Here is a 17,212-nt window from a genome sequence, read left to right as displayed (position 1 = left end):
TTTTATTGGTATTAGAAAAAATTGAACATTAGTAAAGATGAGTTTTCTTAATTAATATTGCTACTATACACCTGGCTGTTAAGGATTGGTTTTAAAATCCCAACATTTAAAAAACTCCTTCAAGAAATTTAAATATTATCCAGTGAACAGTTGTCCTTTGATTCAATGTGAACATTACTGGACACAATTATTAGTTAAATTACTATCTTATAATATTTAATTGTGTTATATCTTGAAATGAGTTGTACAATCAATATTAACAAATGACTACCAATTTTCAGTTGAGTAATTGGTCAATACATAACATGCCACCAGAGAAAATTGTTAAACATAATCACTTTCTCTTTGGAAGTGTATATAAGCTAGTTACCTCAAGTCTTTCACTGAACTATCAAGGCTTTTCATCCGATTTTTTTCCTTTAAAAGCTGAAGATATACAGCAAGCCATGCTCCAAACGAGGTAAGTTTTCAAAACCACTTCTTCAACGTAACTTGAATGTCTCCTTTCATCTGAAAATATTTAGTCTTATCATTTAAATCAAACTTAGATCTAAATACATTTACAATTCCTTGCAGGGGAAGAATCAAAATCTAACAAATAAGCCAGACTAAACGCTAATATTACTATTATATATAATCACGGACAATGAAGTATAATAGACATTAAACCCCAAACTCTAAACCCTAAATATAATCGACATTGATCGATCTTCAGAAGAATATTTTTCTTAGCATTATTTCCCTTAAGACTCATCTTGCTTCAACCATCTGCTAAGTCACTCTCTAATGTATAAAATGGAACTTAACAGAACCATTCATCCCTTATATTTTAAAATGCTTCATAAAGCGTGCAACCCATGCATATGATTATACAGACAAACAAGTTTTTTCTGAAAAATTGCTTAGAATAAGCTTCTTCTTAAGCAGCAACAAAACACTCAAACCGCATGCCGACCTGCAAATGTTTCTCTCTAAACATGCACTGATATTATTTAAAATTCAAAACCCAGAAATTTAAATTTATATTCTGTTACATTAAGGTAAAAATTTCTCAAATAAAGTGAAAGTACAAAGAAACAATACTGTCTAGCAAAAGGACTTAAAATTCTACAGCTAAAACTAAGGAAAGGACTTACATGTGCTCTGACTAAGATGAGACTTTTTTGACACTAGTAGATCATTTTCTTATATTAATGTGTCCCAAAGTTGTCTCTAAATGTAGAGTTTTACCCAAATCCATGACAAATGATCTATTCAATGTGCAAACCTAACCTAACCTAATCTTCATCTGGTACTATATAAGAATAAAAGATCTTTGATGTTATCATAGGTATGCAATGATATAATAATTAAACGCAGTACTTCTCTATGTACTTAACAAAGCCTAAAAAATATCTTTATTTCATCACTAAATTCAGGCACATTCTTCATACATTGCATTAGAGAACATATCTAGTGAATTCCACAGTCTTGTTTCTGTTATTGGATCTACAGTAAACAAAACTCTGATCAGCTTAGGAAACTCCAAGGTGCTGACTCCTCCACTGAACTACTTATATATAAAAGGAGGTTATTCTTATCATTTTAGGAATAATTGTATTCCTATGCATCGTTCTTTGAGTATTAGTATTTTCTAAAGAGTGATCAAATGTACTAAGAAACCATCAAATAAAGTGAGTCAAAATTTCTCAAAATCTCAACCGAAATAAAGACACACCAAATTTGACATTAACAAGAGTCTAATTCAAGGACCCAGACCTTCCCATCGAATCTCTATCCCAGCCCAACTTTATGTTGATTTTGCCATAAGATTGCATGCCTTTAATAATCCTGACCCATCTTGGACCCAATTTCAGTAGTCGCATAAGGCCTACCAGAAGCTAGCTACAACAAGCTCTTCCAATTCACAAATTTGGTTATTCCTATCTTCTGCTCAAACCATGCCTAACTATACAGCCGTTTGCAAAATGTTTCTTGAATTTTATAGTACTTTCTTCAATATGTGGGATTCTGCAGATTGCCATCTCCACAAACTTATTAAATTTAATTGTTAAGGAGAAGAGGATTATTTTAAAAAAGGAAAGAACAATTAGTGTGGCTCATTTGAAACAACCAAAAGTTCAATATTTAGAAGAATATGATGCTATTTTCTCTTCAGATTAATCTTGCATCAGCCATTCGCTATGCCACTTTCTAACATACACAATTGAACTTAACAGGTCTACAATTGAATGTTTGCACAAGAAAATAATTGTACAATTATGATATGATTTTGTACTTTTAAGGTTTTTCTATCTGTTTATTATAAAAACTGAACTTATTTGGTTAAATAACTGTGTAAGCATTTTAAGTAAGCATTTTAAGATATATATATATATATATATATATATATGGTTGCAGGTTATTTGCAGCTTTCAGCTTGAATATATAATAATCAAACCGCAAGCTGCAACCCTTTTTTTTTTTAATTTTTTTTTTAATTTTTTATTTTTAAGCATGCATCATTTGACGCTTTTTAGAAGTTACTTAGAACCCAGAAATTTAATATGACCGTGCTGTTACATTAAGGCAAAATTTCATTAAACAAAGTAAAAGTACAATGAGAAAATCCTCCCTAGCAAAATAACTTCAAACTCCATAGAGAACCCCCTAACACTTAAGAAAATCCAAAACTAAGGAAAGGACCTACCTGTGCTCCGGCTGAGATGAGACTTTTTTGAAGGTGGCAACGAATCATCTCCACTTGATCGTCCCCATATATAGTTTCTGCGTTTTCCTGTTGCTCTTACTTCAGGTGTTTTTGGCTCAACTTTTTGTTGTTCACATTTGTCAGCTGATTTCACTTCAGGGGATATCGGCTGCTGAGTTATTTTTCTTCCATCTTCTTCTTCATTAGAAGGAGAAACTTCCTTTAAACGAGTAAATACATTGCTCAATTCCTTCAATGCAGAATCAACAACTGCTTTAAACTTTTTAATTTCCTCATTTCTCCGAGCCAGTTGATCCCTAAGTATATTTCTTTCCGCCACTACTTGCTCATGCTCTGTTAAATATAACAATATTACTTAAAACTAAAACCTTTTTATTCCAATTAAAAAAAAGCCATGAACTTTACTAAAGATTTCCCTCAGAAAAAGGCATCCTCCATTTGATAACTGAATTGAAGACCAAAATTCAAGTTTTAATCCAAAAGAAGAAAATTTTCACTAATTCTAAATGGAAAGCAGTTCAGCAAAATGTTCCAGTTGCGATTCTGACCTTCAATGCCGGCGTCTTGAGCTTCGAACAGTGTTTCCTCACCGTGACGGAGACTGAAGCTCGAAGTCAATGTCGGACTTAATGAACGACATCGGCGAGTGGGTCTGAGATTTTGTCGCTTGAACGCCATCCATCTGCGGAGAGCAGGGGTCCAAGAAGAGGGTGTGCGTAGAGCGGTGGAGAAGTTGACGGCTTTGGTCATGGGAGCAGAGGATGAAAGCTTAAATGTAGATCTGAAGAGATGTTGTGATCATGTGTAGTGCGATTTGGAGAGTCAAAAATTATGAGTCGGTCAGAGACAGTGTTTCCACATTCGTACGGTGTTGAGGGTTGACAAGTGACGAAGACAAGCATAGCATCTTAGTCAAACGTTACTTTTCTTTCCGTGAATATTTTATTGTAAAAGGTCGACCGTAGAAGAAAAAAAAAAATTCTTTTGGGCAAGTTTCAGTGGTACAGATGTAATATACTGAAAACGGAAGGTTAATCAGTAAAGGTCGTTCCTTTTCTTTCTGTGAATAGCTACCGTGTAGGTCTTGGTCTTGGTTTCAACAGAAAGAGAGCTGCTACGGGGGAAGTTATTAAAAAGACATTTGAAGTTTACATTTAATTAAAAGGCTATCAAGTTTTGAAATATGAACTAAATAGCTATATTATTGATTAAGGGTAATTAGTGCTTAATTAGGATTAATGTAATCTTTTCAAAATTATCTATATTTCCATAAATCCGAAATTGTTACAAATAAACCCAAAAACCTTCTTCTTCCTCCCGCCATTAACGCATCTCTACCTGCATCTTCTTCTCTTCTTCTTGCGTCGTCAACATCTTCTTCTTCCTCTGCATCTTCTTCTCTCTCCTTCCTGTACATCTTCTTCTTCCTCATTCCTCTACATCTCTCTTCCCGCATCTCTACCGCCATTACACTTTCTTCTTCCTCCACCATTAAACTCTCTCCCGGCAAAGATCCCCCTCTCCTCTCCTGACATTTCGCCTAAGTATGTGTATCCCTTTTAACATTTTATATTAGATTTACAAAGATTTAATAATGGATGGGGTTTGGGTTATGATTTTGATTAGTTGTTTAGGTTGTTGGGTTGTGTTTGATGTAATGTAGGTTGAAAGGAGTGAAATTTGTTGAAATTAGTTCTGGGTATTTATTTTCTGGGTATGGATCGATTGTAGGTGGAATGACTGAAAATGTGTTCTGGGCACGATGGATCTAAGCGATCCGGTGTATCGCTTAAGCGATCCGGTAGGTCTGGTAATGCAGCAGATAGATCGCTTAAGCGATCAGGTATGTGGCATAAGATCGCTTAAGCGATCTGGTTAAAGTCTGTTGTATGGGAGCAGATCGTTACGCGATCAGTAATGGCATAAGATCGCTTAAGCGATCAAGGTTATTTATCTTAATCGCTTAAGCAATCAGGTGTATCGCTTAAGCGATCCAGTATAAAAACCATGATCGTTCAAGCGATACATCAGACCAATATGCGAATGTGCAGATTCTTTTTAAACTATTGAACCCTTAGTACAGCATTTAAGAATATTGTTTTCTTGCATTACAGTAGTTGGCTATTATTATACATGAGAAAAATTGTTTTGGGTGTTGAATATTTTGGTGAGTGGGTGGAGGAAGAAAGTAGGTGGAAGTGGATTGGGAAGAGCAAAGAAGTTACACCAATTGCTGTGAGCACAGAGGTTAGTTTTGATGAGTTGATTGATGAAATATTAGAAGAGGTAATTTAGTTGCTCGCGTAGTGATATAGTTGTGAGGTATGTTTTAAGCAGAGCTCCTGAAAATTATGGTACCTCCTGCTGTATCAAAGTCGGATGAAAGTGTGAACTTTTATTATTGATATGGCCGATAGTGGTTCGAGGCCGATTTTAAGGGTTTCTTATGTAGAAAACCGTTGGAAGTTGGTTCCAAGGAAGGGATACGAGGATGTAGGCGGAGATTTGCCTGTTGTAATTTGAACTACAGGCCATTGATTTGTTAGCTGAAAATCAAGAGTAGACGGTCAATTGGGTGGTGAGGAGGACACTATAGAAGAGGTTGGTGATGGGGGGCAGAATGAAAATGTTGAGGGAGGACCCCGTAGATGTCCCACAGATGTAGAGATTCCTTTAAATACAGATTATGCAGAAGGCGTAGATTGTGAGGAAGAGAACACTATGGTCGTTTATGCAAGTTCAAAGGGGGCATTGGAGGTAGTAGTGGATCAGCTCATGTCTTTACGGATGGATCGGACTTGCGCATAGGGTATTTATTTGACAACAAGAGGAAGTGGTGAGGAAGCTAAAACTTGTTGCTGTGAAAGGTAATTTTGAGTTCATCACCAAAAAGTCAAATTCATTGGCTGTGACGGTTGCATGTCGTGACCGAAACTGCAAGTGGCGGGTTTATTGTAGAAGGTTGCGGAGTCGGAAAAGTTTATTCTTAGCACTATACCCGTGAGCACACATGTGGTTTGGGACATATTTCAGGTGAGCATCGACAAGCGTCCGCTGATGTTATTGGACAATTGTCAAAAGTCGGTTCGTCGAAGGGAAAGGTCATCTCCTAAAGACATTCAGAGACTTGTGCGCACAGAGTTGGGATGTGTTGTTAGTTACTGGAAATGCTGGAAAGGTAGACAACATGCACAAGATTTTGTGGGGCACGCCGGAGCACGGGTACGCAGTATTAGAAGCGTACCGTTATATGCTTGAGTTGACAAACCAAGTGAGCAAGACGGCTTTGAAGTGGGACGGAATATGATGTTTAAATATTTTTTGTTGCTTATGGTGCTGCTATAAGGGGTTTTGTAAACATGAGAAAGGTGTTGCTGTTGATGGTTGCTTTCTAACGGGAAGATATGGGGTACATTGTTGGTGGCCACTGCACAGGACAGCGAGAATCACACATATCCTGTTGCATGGTGTGTGGTTGACTCTGAGAATGACGAGTCGTGGACTTGGTTTTTTCAGCAGTTACGTACGAGTGCCTGACAGTGACGAGTTGTCATAATATCCGATAGGCACAACTCTATAAAGAAGGGGATTGCCACTATTTACCGTCAAGCACATCACGGATTCTGTATGAGGCACCTTGGTGAGAACATAAAACAAAAGTTTAAGGTGTGCTGCCTCCTTCAGACATACTACATGGCAGCAAAAGCTACCGGGTTGATGAGTTCGAGGAACACTTCCAGCAAATCCGAATCAAGGATGTTAGAGTTGCTAAGTATCTTGAGCATGATGTTGGTTTCGAGAGTGAGTAGAGCTTACTTTCCTGGAAGAAGGTTTGATGTCATGACCACGAACATAGCTGAGTCCATAAATTCGAAGTTGTTAATAGAAAGAGAGTTTCCAATAGTTGCACTTTGATGCAATCCAAGGACACTGTCGCGGTGGTTCCATGAGCGTCGTATGGAGTCAGATATTTTACTACAACCCTTGTTCCGTCAGCTGAAAAATATTGGCAGAACATTGGAACTGTCAAATGCACTGTTTGCCTATCCTCTTAATGCTCAAGAGTTTACTGTGCGTGGCTATGGTCCGGATGCCCTAGTTAACCTTGTTACAAAAACTTGCAGCTGTAAAGTGCTTGACATTCAACATTTACCTTGTCCTCATGCACTAGCAGCACTGAAACACCACGGAAGCCGGATTTTGGTTCAAGAATTTACATGGAACTTTGCTCCCCTTTCTATATGACAGATCACTACATGCTAGCATATCAGAAACATATATCCGGTGCCTCCAGAGAGCAGTGGTAGTGCCGCCAGAGGTGGCTGACATTATCCTCCAGCCGCCATTGAAGAAGACGCCAAAGGGGAGAAAAAGGGTTAAGCGTATTCCATCAGCCTTTGAGGTTCCCCAGAAGATGAATAAGTGCTCATTTGCAAGCAACCTGGTCACAAGAGACAGTTGCCAGAAGTAATTAGGGTCGATTCGAAGAAGGATGAAATTTGATGTTTTAAATTTTATTATTACCTTTATAAAATATCCTTTATATTGTGTATTCTTATACATGGTCTAAATATTGTTGGTGATTTTAGTTTGGAATTAGGCTGTCAAATTGAGGAAAAGTATGGAATTAATACGTGTTGTAATTTTAGTTTGTCAAATTCAGGAGAAAAGATGCAAATGTATTATTGCCCACCATCGCTTAAGCGACTAAGTGTATCGCTTAAGCGACAAAGTGTTTTCGCAGATGGATCGCTTAAGCGATAAAGGATCGCTTAAGCGATCCTTCACCTGGAGTGATGATTCTGCCCGGTGCATGATCGCTTAAGAGATCCCCGATCGCTTAATCGACCAGGGGAAAAAGGCAATATTCGCTTAAGCGATATCACGATCGCTTAAGCGATCATGACCTGGGCAGATCTGCTTCTGCCAATCACATGATCGGTTAAGCGATCCATTGTATCGCTTAACCGATTCTTCTGCAAATGGTTTTAAAATTTAACAGATACACCCCCACCTACCCACGGCCACCAGAGCCGGAATCTGACCGGGAAGGGCGTTTCGATGCACAGTGGTCGGATCTGGCCGATAGGGCCTCTATATGCATTTTCCGGCCAGATCGACCACGGATGTGGCCGAAAAAGGGCCCACGATCCGTCAGAACTGGCCGTAGAGGACGGAAAAATCCAGAGTTGCCGTCTGTGACAGCCAATATATGGCCGTCGTTGTCGGTCAACGACGGCCAAATGTTGGCCGTCGTTGACCGTCAAAGTCGGACATTTCATTGAAAGTCATGACGGGAAGATGTGGCCTTTTCCGGCCACTCGACGGTGGATATGGCCGGAAAAGGTCACAACTGACCATTACCGGCCATTTCCGTCATTCGTTGCTGTCGGCGTAGCCAGAATCTGGAAGTTGGGGGGTGGGGGTGTTTTGTTAATTTTTGAACCTTTTCTTGGTATTATGAATTAATTCACTTAATGGGTCGAAAATTAATTAAAAATATACTGATATTTCCTAAATAATTATATGTTTGATATAAATGTAATAACGGAACAAGTGCTCTGAACATCGTGAAACCTTTAAGCGATCTTTTTGACGTGTAAAGGAACTATATGTTTGATATAAATGTAATAACGGAACAAGTGCTTGAACGAATCGTAAACCTTTAAGCGATCTTTTTGACGTGTAAAGGAACTATATGTTTGATATAAATGTAATAACGGAACAAGTGCTCTGAACGAATCGTAATCCTTTAAGCGATCTTTTTGACGTGTAAAGGAACTATATGTTTGATATAAATGTAATAACGGAACAAGTGCTCTGAACGAACGTAAACCTTTAAGCGATCTTTTTGACGTGTAAGAACTATATGTTTGATATAATGTAATAACGGAACAAGTGCTCTGAACGAATCGTAAACCCTTAGCGATCTTTCTGACGTGTAAAGGAACTATATGTTTGATATAAATGTAATAACGAACAATGCTCTGAACGAATCGTAAACCCTTAAGCGATCTTTCTGACGTGTAAAGGAACTATATGTTTGATATATGTAATACGGAACAAGTGCTCTGAACGAATCGTAAACCCTTAAGCGATCTTTCTGACGGTAAAGAACTATATGTTTGATATAAATGTATAACGAACAAGTGCTCGAACGAATCGTAAACCCTAAGCGATCTTTCTGACGTGTAAGGAACTATATGTTTGATATAATGTAATAACGGAACAAGTGCTCTGAACGAATCGTAACACCTTAAGCGATCTTTCGACTGTAAGGAACTATATGTTTGATATAAATGTAATAACGGAACAAGTGCTCTGAACGAATCGTAAACCCTTAAGCGATCTTTCTGACGTGTAAAGGAACTATATGTTTGATATAAATGTAATAACGGAACAAGTGCTCTGAACGAATCGTAAACCTTTAAGCTTCTTTCTGACGTGTAAAGGAACTATATGTTTGATATAATGTAATAACAACAAGTGCTCTGAACGAATCGTAAACCCTTAAGCGATCCTTCTGACGTGTAAAGGAACTATATGTTTGATATAATGTAATAACGAACAAGTGCTCTGAACGAATCGTAAACCCTTAAGCGATCCTTCTGACGTGTAAAGGAACTATATGTTTGATATAAATGTAATAACGGAACAAGTGCTCTGAACGAATCGTAAACCCTTAAGCGATCTTTCCGAGGCAGAATGACATCTCCCAGGCTATGATCGCTTAGCGACCACCATATCGCTTAAGCGATTATTACTAAAAGACGCATGATCGCTTAAGCGATTTATGATCGCTTAAGCGATCTTTTCCGAGGCAGAATGACATCTGCCCAGGCTATGATCGCTTAAGCGACACCTATATCGCTAAGCGATTATTACTAAAAGACGCATGATCTCTTAAGCGATTTATGATCGCTTAAGCGATCCTTCCGAGGCAGAATGACATCTGCCCAGACTATGATTGCTTAAGCGACCTCTCTATCGCTTAAGCGTATTATAAAAATACGAATGATCGCTTAAGCGATTTATGATCGCTTAAGCGATCCTTTCGAGGTAGAATGACATCTGCCCAGACTATGATCGCTAAGCGACCACCTGTATCGCTTAACGATTATTACTAAAAGACGCATGATCGCTTAAGCGATTGATGATCGCTTAACGATCCTTTACGAGGCAGAATGGCATCTGCCCAGACTATGATCGCTTAAGCGACCACCTGTATCGCTTAAGCGATTATTACTAAAAGACGCATGATCGCTTAAGCGATTTATGATCGCTTAAGCGATCTTTTCCGAGGCAGAATGACATCTGCCCAGACTATGATCGCTTAAGCGACCACCTATATCGCTTAAGCGATTATGACTAAAAGACCATGATCGCTTAAGCGACCTCTCGTGTCGCTTAAGCGATTATTACTAAAGACATATGATATCTACAACAATTGAAACTGCTGATGAATTATCTTATTACTAAAAGACATATGATATCTACAACCATACATAGTAAATTGAAACTGCTGATGAATTATCTTATATGGACAAACAAAATATATCCAAATATCAGATCCATTCTTTAACATGATATCTACAACAAATTCAAGATGATATCTACAGGGCGGCTAATATGGGTGCCTCGGTGACTTTCTGTGGAGATTGACCATTCCATCTTAGTACCTGCAGTGTAAAACACCATAATATGGAAGAAGCATAATTAGAAAATAGCCAAGCCAATGAGAACAATTAATAAGCAGTTCTGAAGTACACATCAAAACACCATTGAAAATGAACATGTATATACACCCTTATTGATAATTATAACAGTATATCACATAAACTCAACTCAAAAACCCAAGTATGAATCAACATCACATAACACAATTCAGCGTCCACTTTCATACCCTTTGATTGGGTTCTGGTCACTCAAAACGGATCCATCTGCCCATGGAAGCAGTCGACAGCCCACGCGCCGACTTCTATCATTGTTTCGTCATTCAAGCTGTCCATCGGGCTGTTGGTCATGTCGAACTGAATAAATTTCAGGGCATATGCCCACATTCAGCGCTACAATAGGAAGAAGACATTACCATTATAATAAACTTATAGAACAATGTATTATGTAAGTTAGTTTTAAACAAAATTTACCTTGACTCATTTATTGGGCAGGTAGAGCGCTGAATTCGCCACTTTCCGGTTAGTACCTGATCACCCAACTGCCCAAACATCCCTCTGTCACGCAACAGCCGCGGGAACAACCTGGACAGTGGCTCCAACTCGACCTCCAACTGCTTTGTCTCGACAAATGGTTGGGTTGCAGTCAAGGATCTTCAGAACACCCCTCCTCTAGATGCGCAGCGACTGCTATCCAGTGCATTTGTTTGACGAGGATGATGCAGTACACCTCTTTTAACAAAGGCCCAACCGTGGCCATATTTGGGCCTCCCCCCTTACGTACTGCATAATCCTATCATCAAACGGAAATCATCAGGGATGCAATCCGACTCTGGTGCAGCCAATCGTTTTTGCTTCGGTCCTTTTGCTACACCCCTAGCAACGGCATTTTTAATTAAGACCGATATGCCGAAACAGCGTTTGCCCAAACGCCCATCGGTGATAGCACAGTCAGGATACAACAGATCACCATCACTAGTCTGTCGTAGCCTCATCAGCGCCAATATCTCATCGATGTGCTACATCACTAAAAACAACAAGATAAGTATGGAAAACACAGGAAAAATAAGGAAAATTAAGTGAACATAACTCACCGAGTCCTCAAGCCACGTCCCCATCGTCAACAACTTCTGAAACCATTCCCGGGGTAATCCCCTGTCTTACACTTTTATGGCCATCAATTCCCGATCCTTGTAATAGGCATAAAAGAGTTTTTCCTTTCCTCTTTGGCCTATACAAATCGACATTTGAGTCCAATTTCCCTTCCCCACTTCCTCCCCTTCCTCCAATTTTACATCCCCGCCCTTCCTTCGCCTCCAATCCCCCTCCTCCATTATCACCGCCCCACTTCCACCACCAACCTCCTCAACCTCCTCCCTTTCTGTGTTCCTCCATTTGTTTCTTCATTTTCTTCTTCTTTACCTGTGTCACTACCATGTAAGGTGATTTCACAAACTTGCTCTTTCGGCTCTCTCTTTTCAGCCAGTTTCACTTCAACCGCCTTTATTCTCCACCAACTTCCTCCTCCATTGTACCAACTTCGCCCTCCATTCTAGCTACTTCCCTCCCACTTATCCACTTTCTCTCCACCCTTTCATGTTTCTTCCATCTTCTCAAGCTTTGCATAAACGGCTGTTGTAAAACTCTCAAACAGGCCGTTGATGAGGTCAACAACCTCATTCTCCCTACGCCGATGTCTCGGCAAAGCGGTACTTGTTGTACCGGTTTGCTGAGGCTACGAACCTCTTCCTCCTCTCTCCTCCTCATCCTCGGCCCCCCGAGCTTCATTATCCTCAGCATCAACGACATTGTCAGCAATGGCCCCTGCAACTGCCATCACATGCGTGACCCCTTTTAGGTCCCGCATCAGGCGGTCTATCTGTTCATCCCTTTCATCCTCCATTGCTTTGAAAGATGTGACATAGTCCTCTTCCGCTTCATCCCCAATAGGGTCAAAAGGGACGGACGACTCCCTGCAATAAGAAAAAAAAATCAATCAGATTGAAGCAAAATAAAAAAGCAACTGCTATTCAAAAGCTTAATCCTTCAATCTTACCCCAGCTGCTTGAATCTCAATCTCTAATTGGCCATAATCCCAATGGTTACAGCTCTCGACATGCCACCGCAACATCCTAGGAAATCGCTGTTGCACTTCACATTCTTGCTCCTCCCCCCCCTTGGCGAAGACAGGGATGGCCTCGTACATCCAAGCCTACATGTAAAAAACAGTCCTGTCATTATTCAAACACACATATTATAAAAATATAACATAGAGCTATAATATTTACCTGCATTGCCCATGGGAAGCCAAACAATTATACGTGCTTGGTTTAGCCTTCCCCCCATTCGGCATGCTTTAACGCCAGTCTGGTTTTTTCAGGCTCTTGATGGTTCGCTCAAATGATATCCGTCCCCACGGATAAGAATTAAGAACTCCAAGTCGCTTACAAACAGCAACCAATCTTTTCAATAGCTTTTGTTAGTCACCAGCCAATAGATAAGATGCAAAAACAATATCAGCACACTTTTATCTTCTCTGCATCACTAAAACCGAACTGTAGATAGCCTTTCTCTAAAACTTTTCCTGTAATAGACTTTGCCCCTTTCAAAACCTTTTTACAAAGTTATGGCTCCCGCACTCTTCCTTACTGCGTCTGCCTCCGCCTTAGTTGGCACTTTCCCGCATCCTAAGCCCGTCACCAACGCATACTCCTCATACCAAACCGTAGTGGCTTTCCCTCCACCACGAACCACATTTCATTTTTTTTCTTGCTTTTTACTGAGTGCATCAACATGTAATGCACTCCCCCCCAAATGACTTTTTCCACTTTTTTCCAATTCTTAAAAACTGACCGAAACAAGTGTCACCAAAATCTCTTTCACCATGCCTCATTCTAGCTAAAATGGCCCTTATTCTGTCAAAAACCCCCAGCTCGACCTCACCGTCACCCTGCAGGAAGTAGGGTACCTTCTCACTTATAGGCTCCACTCTACTCTCTACACCTTACGGTCCGCACAATCTGCACAATTGATATATAAAAATGTCATCAACAAAATAAACCAAAACCATTGTAGTCTCTTAAGCGATCATGGATCGCTTAAGAGTCTTTACTGTCTCATGCAAGATCGCTTAAGCGTCAAAGTTAACTGAGAATCTTAATCTGTGATTCTGCCAGACCTAAGATCGCTTAAGCCACCAAGAGTAAACACTCATATCTCTTAACGCTCATTGCTGCGATCACGAGTAAAACCAGAATTCGCTTAAGCGATACTAATGATCGCTTAAGCGAAATTAACGCAACATCCAAAACTACGTACCCTATCTTCGCCGGCCTTCTCCTCGTCGCCTGGATCCTCCGCGACTCCTCTGCCCTGAATTATCGCCGGAATCCACCTCCTGGCCTGCATTCTCCTCGGAATCCTCCTTCTGGCCTGAAGTCTCGCCTGACCTCTCGTCTTCAGACCCCTGTGCTGGTTCTTCACTCTCTTCTTGTGCCGCCGGCGTCTCTCTACGGTTCGACCACCTTCAATGGTCAGATGATCACCGGAGCAGCCTTGAACTGCTTGAGCCACCGGAATCTAGGATTCGAAGTGGCTTGGGTTGTCGTCGTCTTGTGAGTGTCAGCCATGGTTTTGGATTGAATTTGGTGTGAAATTTGTAGTTTGGATTGGAATATGGCTGTATCGCCGGAATCGCGCAGATTCCGTTTATAGTTGAAGAAATCGTTCTTAGGGTTCAACAAATCGATCGAAAATCGCGACTATATCGCCGAAAATCGCGACTGTTTCGGTTTAGGGTTCAGAAATTGATTTAGGGTTGCAAATCATTGGTGTTGGATCGGAAAAAATCGCGTCTCCTTTCATTCAAGAAATCGCGTTTTCAACTGATGAATTTCGATTAAGCACGTGAATAGAGTGTGGGGCTGTTTTGCGAATTTCAAATTTTGAAAACTTTCACTATTTCTGATTCGGCCCACATATGTTTTAATCTTTTCATTTAACCCATTTTACGTGTTTAATTAATCCTAACTATGCCACGTCATCTTCTCTTTATAAAATATTTTATGAACAGTACAAGGCCATTTTCTTAAATGCAGACTTGGGGACCGGCAGCTAAATTTTCTCGAGCTGCTACAGAAGAGCTGCTGAGACTTCTGTTTGAGGTGGTGATGGTGTGCCATTGTTCTTCTCTCTGCCACTGCTTACTTCACTCTTTCCAGCTTTCAACCTCATATTCTCCTGTTTGCTCTTCACTTGAAGCTTTTCTTTCTTCATTTTCCCATTTCGAGCTAGAGATTGCATCTTAAGCCGCAAAAAGGTAAGCTTTTTGAAACCAGTTCTTCTTTTTAATGGATATTTTTTTTTTTGTATTTCAGTTTCAATTTTTGGTTGTTTTAGGACTGCCATTGTCAATAGCTTTGGGGCATGGCAATACTTATCAGCCTTACGAAGAGGCAAAAAAGTTATAAATTTTTTTTTTCATTTTCTGTAGAATTTTCCTTGTATCCTTAAATTTATGCTAATATTTGTCCAACTTTTTGCATAACTCAGTAGTTACACTTAAATTTTGCCTGTGCAATATGTGCAGTTAATAAAAAAGTTTTCAGAAATTTTTATCTTCTAGATTGAAATATCATGTAGTGGGGAGAAGGTAAAGTTTGGACTAGGTAGTTTGCAGTGACCTCTCTGAGGTTTGGGAATGTTTAGCTGAACCATAAGTTGTTGAATTGTAAGGAGACCTCCTTTCAAGCCTTTTATAATTATTACAATGTAAATAAAAAATTGAGGGCTATTAAGATGATTTAAGATGACAGTTTTTTCATTAATTAATGAACTTGAAGGGAGTGTTTTCTACATTAAAAGCTTTAGATCTTTAGACACTTTCCCCAAAGGATAGGGGAGGTCATGTCAATACCTCAAACATGTAAAGCGCCAGTTTACATTGTTATGTACTCTGTAGTTGTGGTAGAATTAGTAATATAACTATCAGTTTTATTAAAACATCAAAATGTAATGACATCCTGAACTTCTAAGATTATGCATTATTTGATGAAATGCATCTAATTTTCTTCTTGCTTTACGATTCTTTACTATGGATATGATAACTAATGCAGCCTCTTGTTTCTCTATGATATTATCGCATCATTCATTTTATCTGGTAATGTTAACTAAAATGTTGACAAATCAATTACTATTTGAAAATTTGATGAAGTATTATTTTTGTATAAACAAGAAATATACAAATTCAACTTATCTAACAATATAAAGTTCATTGTCGGTTTACAACAAATGCCGACTATTGAAATCATGAGGGATACCTCTGTATCCGAATGGTTCAAATGAAGAAGTTGAAATTGTCATTGCTTCACCTTATGGTCAATTGGCTGGTATGCGTAGATTTTATAACATATGTTACGTCTGTGCTATTGTGTCTCTTCAGATGGATTCTTTACCATGGGAAATCTTTTAGCTTCATTGCCAATCACTTTGCCAACTTGGCAAGAAACTATTTCCATATAAATAAGGCATGATATTAGCTACTATTTAATATAGATTGATAAAACTTGCTATTGTGCTATGTGTATTTTTTGGTGCATATTTTAAAGAATTAACAATTTAGAAACTTGTTATATCCTTCCCTTGACAGACAAGCAACCAAGAATTGACACTTACAATTGTATCAGCTGCACTAAGTGGTGATTGGAGCATAGCTGAGGGTATTTATAAGAAACATAAAAATGATATAAGAGCGAGGATATCAAAGGAAGGGGACACTGCTCCTCAATATTGCAGCTGCAGCTGGCAAACTGATTTTTTAAAAAACCTGGTGATAATATAAATAAGATTTAGCTTACAAATTATGCAGGCAATACAGCTTTTTGTCTTGCGCTGTGTCTGGAAATGTGGAACTGCTCAAGTGATGATGAATAAGATGAATAAAGATATTTAACTACAAAGAAGGAGCTGGAAGAACAGCTTATTGTCTCTCTGCTGAGTCCCGAGGGTGGAAGTTCCCAACATGATAGAGGAGATACAAACTTAGCTGATGTCCTGGAAGGATTAGAAACTTAGCAATGATCCGAGGTAGAAATAGATGTTACCACTTTACGTGGCCGCTCTATTTGGCCATAAAGAGATGTACAGTTCCTTTATGAAGCCACTGATGACGAATCTTATATGAAAATGACCCATGGAATTGCTTATCACTCTAATAAGCAATGGTTTGTATGGTATGTAGAGGTATTCTTTATTTTGGCTAATTGTAGCGCACTTTATCTTTAATCAAATTTATTATGTAAGATTGAAACCTTTGGTATAGGATTGAATTCCATGTTGGTGGTCAGATTAATATACATTTTTTTTTTAAAATGTCCCATTATTCTTTTAAGAAGCACTGTTATTCCCATCATGAGACATACGATTTGACAAAACTAATGAACCCTTTCAAACACAAGTGGCTTGGTGAATACAAATCTGAAATTCCTTGTATGCACTTTTAATATAGTATTATGTAATGCAACTGCATGCTTCCACTATTTAGAATTGATACTATATCATCTCTAATGATGGTTGTTGTGTTCTCAGATGTTGCACTGGATTTGCTAGAGAACACCCAAAGTAGCCGTCACTTGTGATGGAATGAGGACAGCATTGCTTGCCTTGGCTCGAATGCCTATTGCCTCTCAAATTCAGCAAGGATTTTGGAAACAATGTGTCAATTTGTGTTAGTCTCCTTTAATCTTTGACATATTCAGCATGCCTTAATATATAAGTTGGCGTTTTTGGTTTTATAGTTGAAATATATGTTTACATGACAATTGTGATTAGG

At 39.0% G+C, this 17,212-nt stretch overlaps 1 protein-coding gene across 1 annotated transcript; it reads right to left on the bottom strand.

Annotated features, from left to right (window-relative positions):
- Positions 1-249: 249 nt before the first annotated feature.
- On the bottom strand, positions 250-3,579 carry LOC116105393. Its single transcript, XM_031391824.1, has 3 exons — positions 3,259-3,579; positions 2,690-3,043; positions 250-510 (listed from the first exon to the last, which is right to left on the bottom strand). Exons 1-3 carry the CDS (start codon positions 3,458-3,460, stop codon positions 392-394), a joined length of 675 nt encoding a protein of 224 aa, XP_031247684.1. The 5' UTR covers positions 3,461-3,579; the 3' UTR covers positions 250-391.
- Positions 3,580-17,212: the final 13,633 nt, after the last annotated feature.

The sequence above is a fragment of the Pistacia vera genome, unplaced genomic scaffold, assembly GCF_008641045.1.
Source record: "Pistacia vera cultivar Batoury unplaced genomic scaffold, PisVer_v2 Contig498, whole genome shotgun sequence".
NCBI classification, from domain to species: domain Eukaryota; kingdom Viridiplantae; phylum Streptophyta; class Magnoliopsida; order Sapindales; family Anacardiaceae; genus Pistacia; species Pistacia vera.
This window is presented reverse-complemented; position numbering and strand designations above follow the sequence as displayed.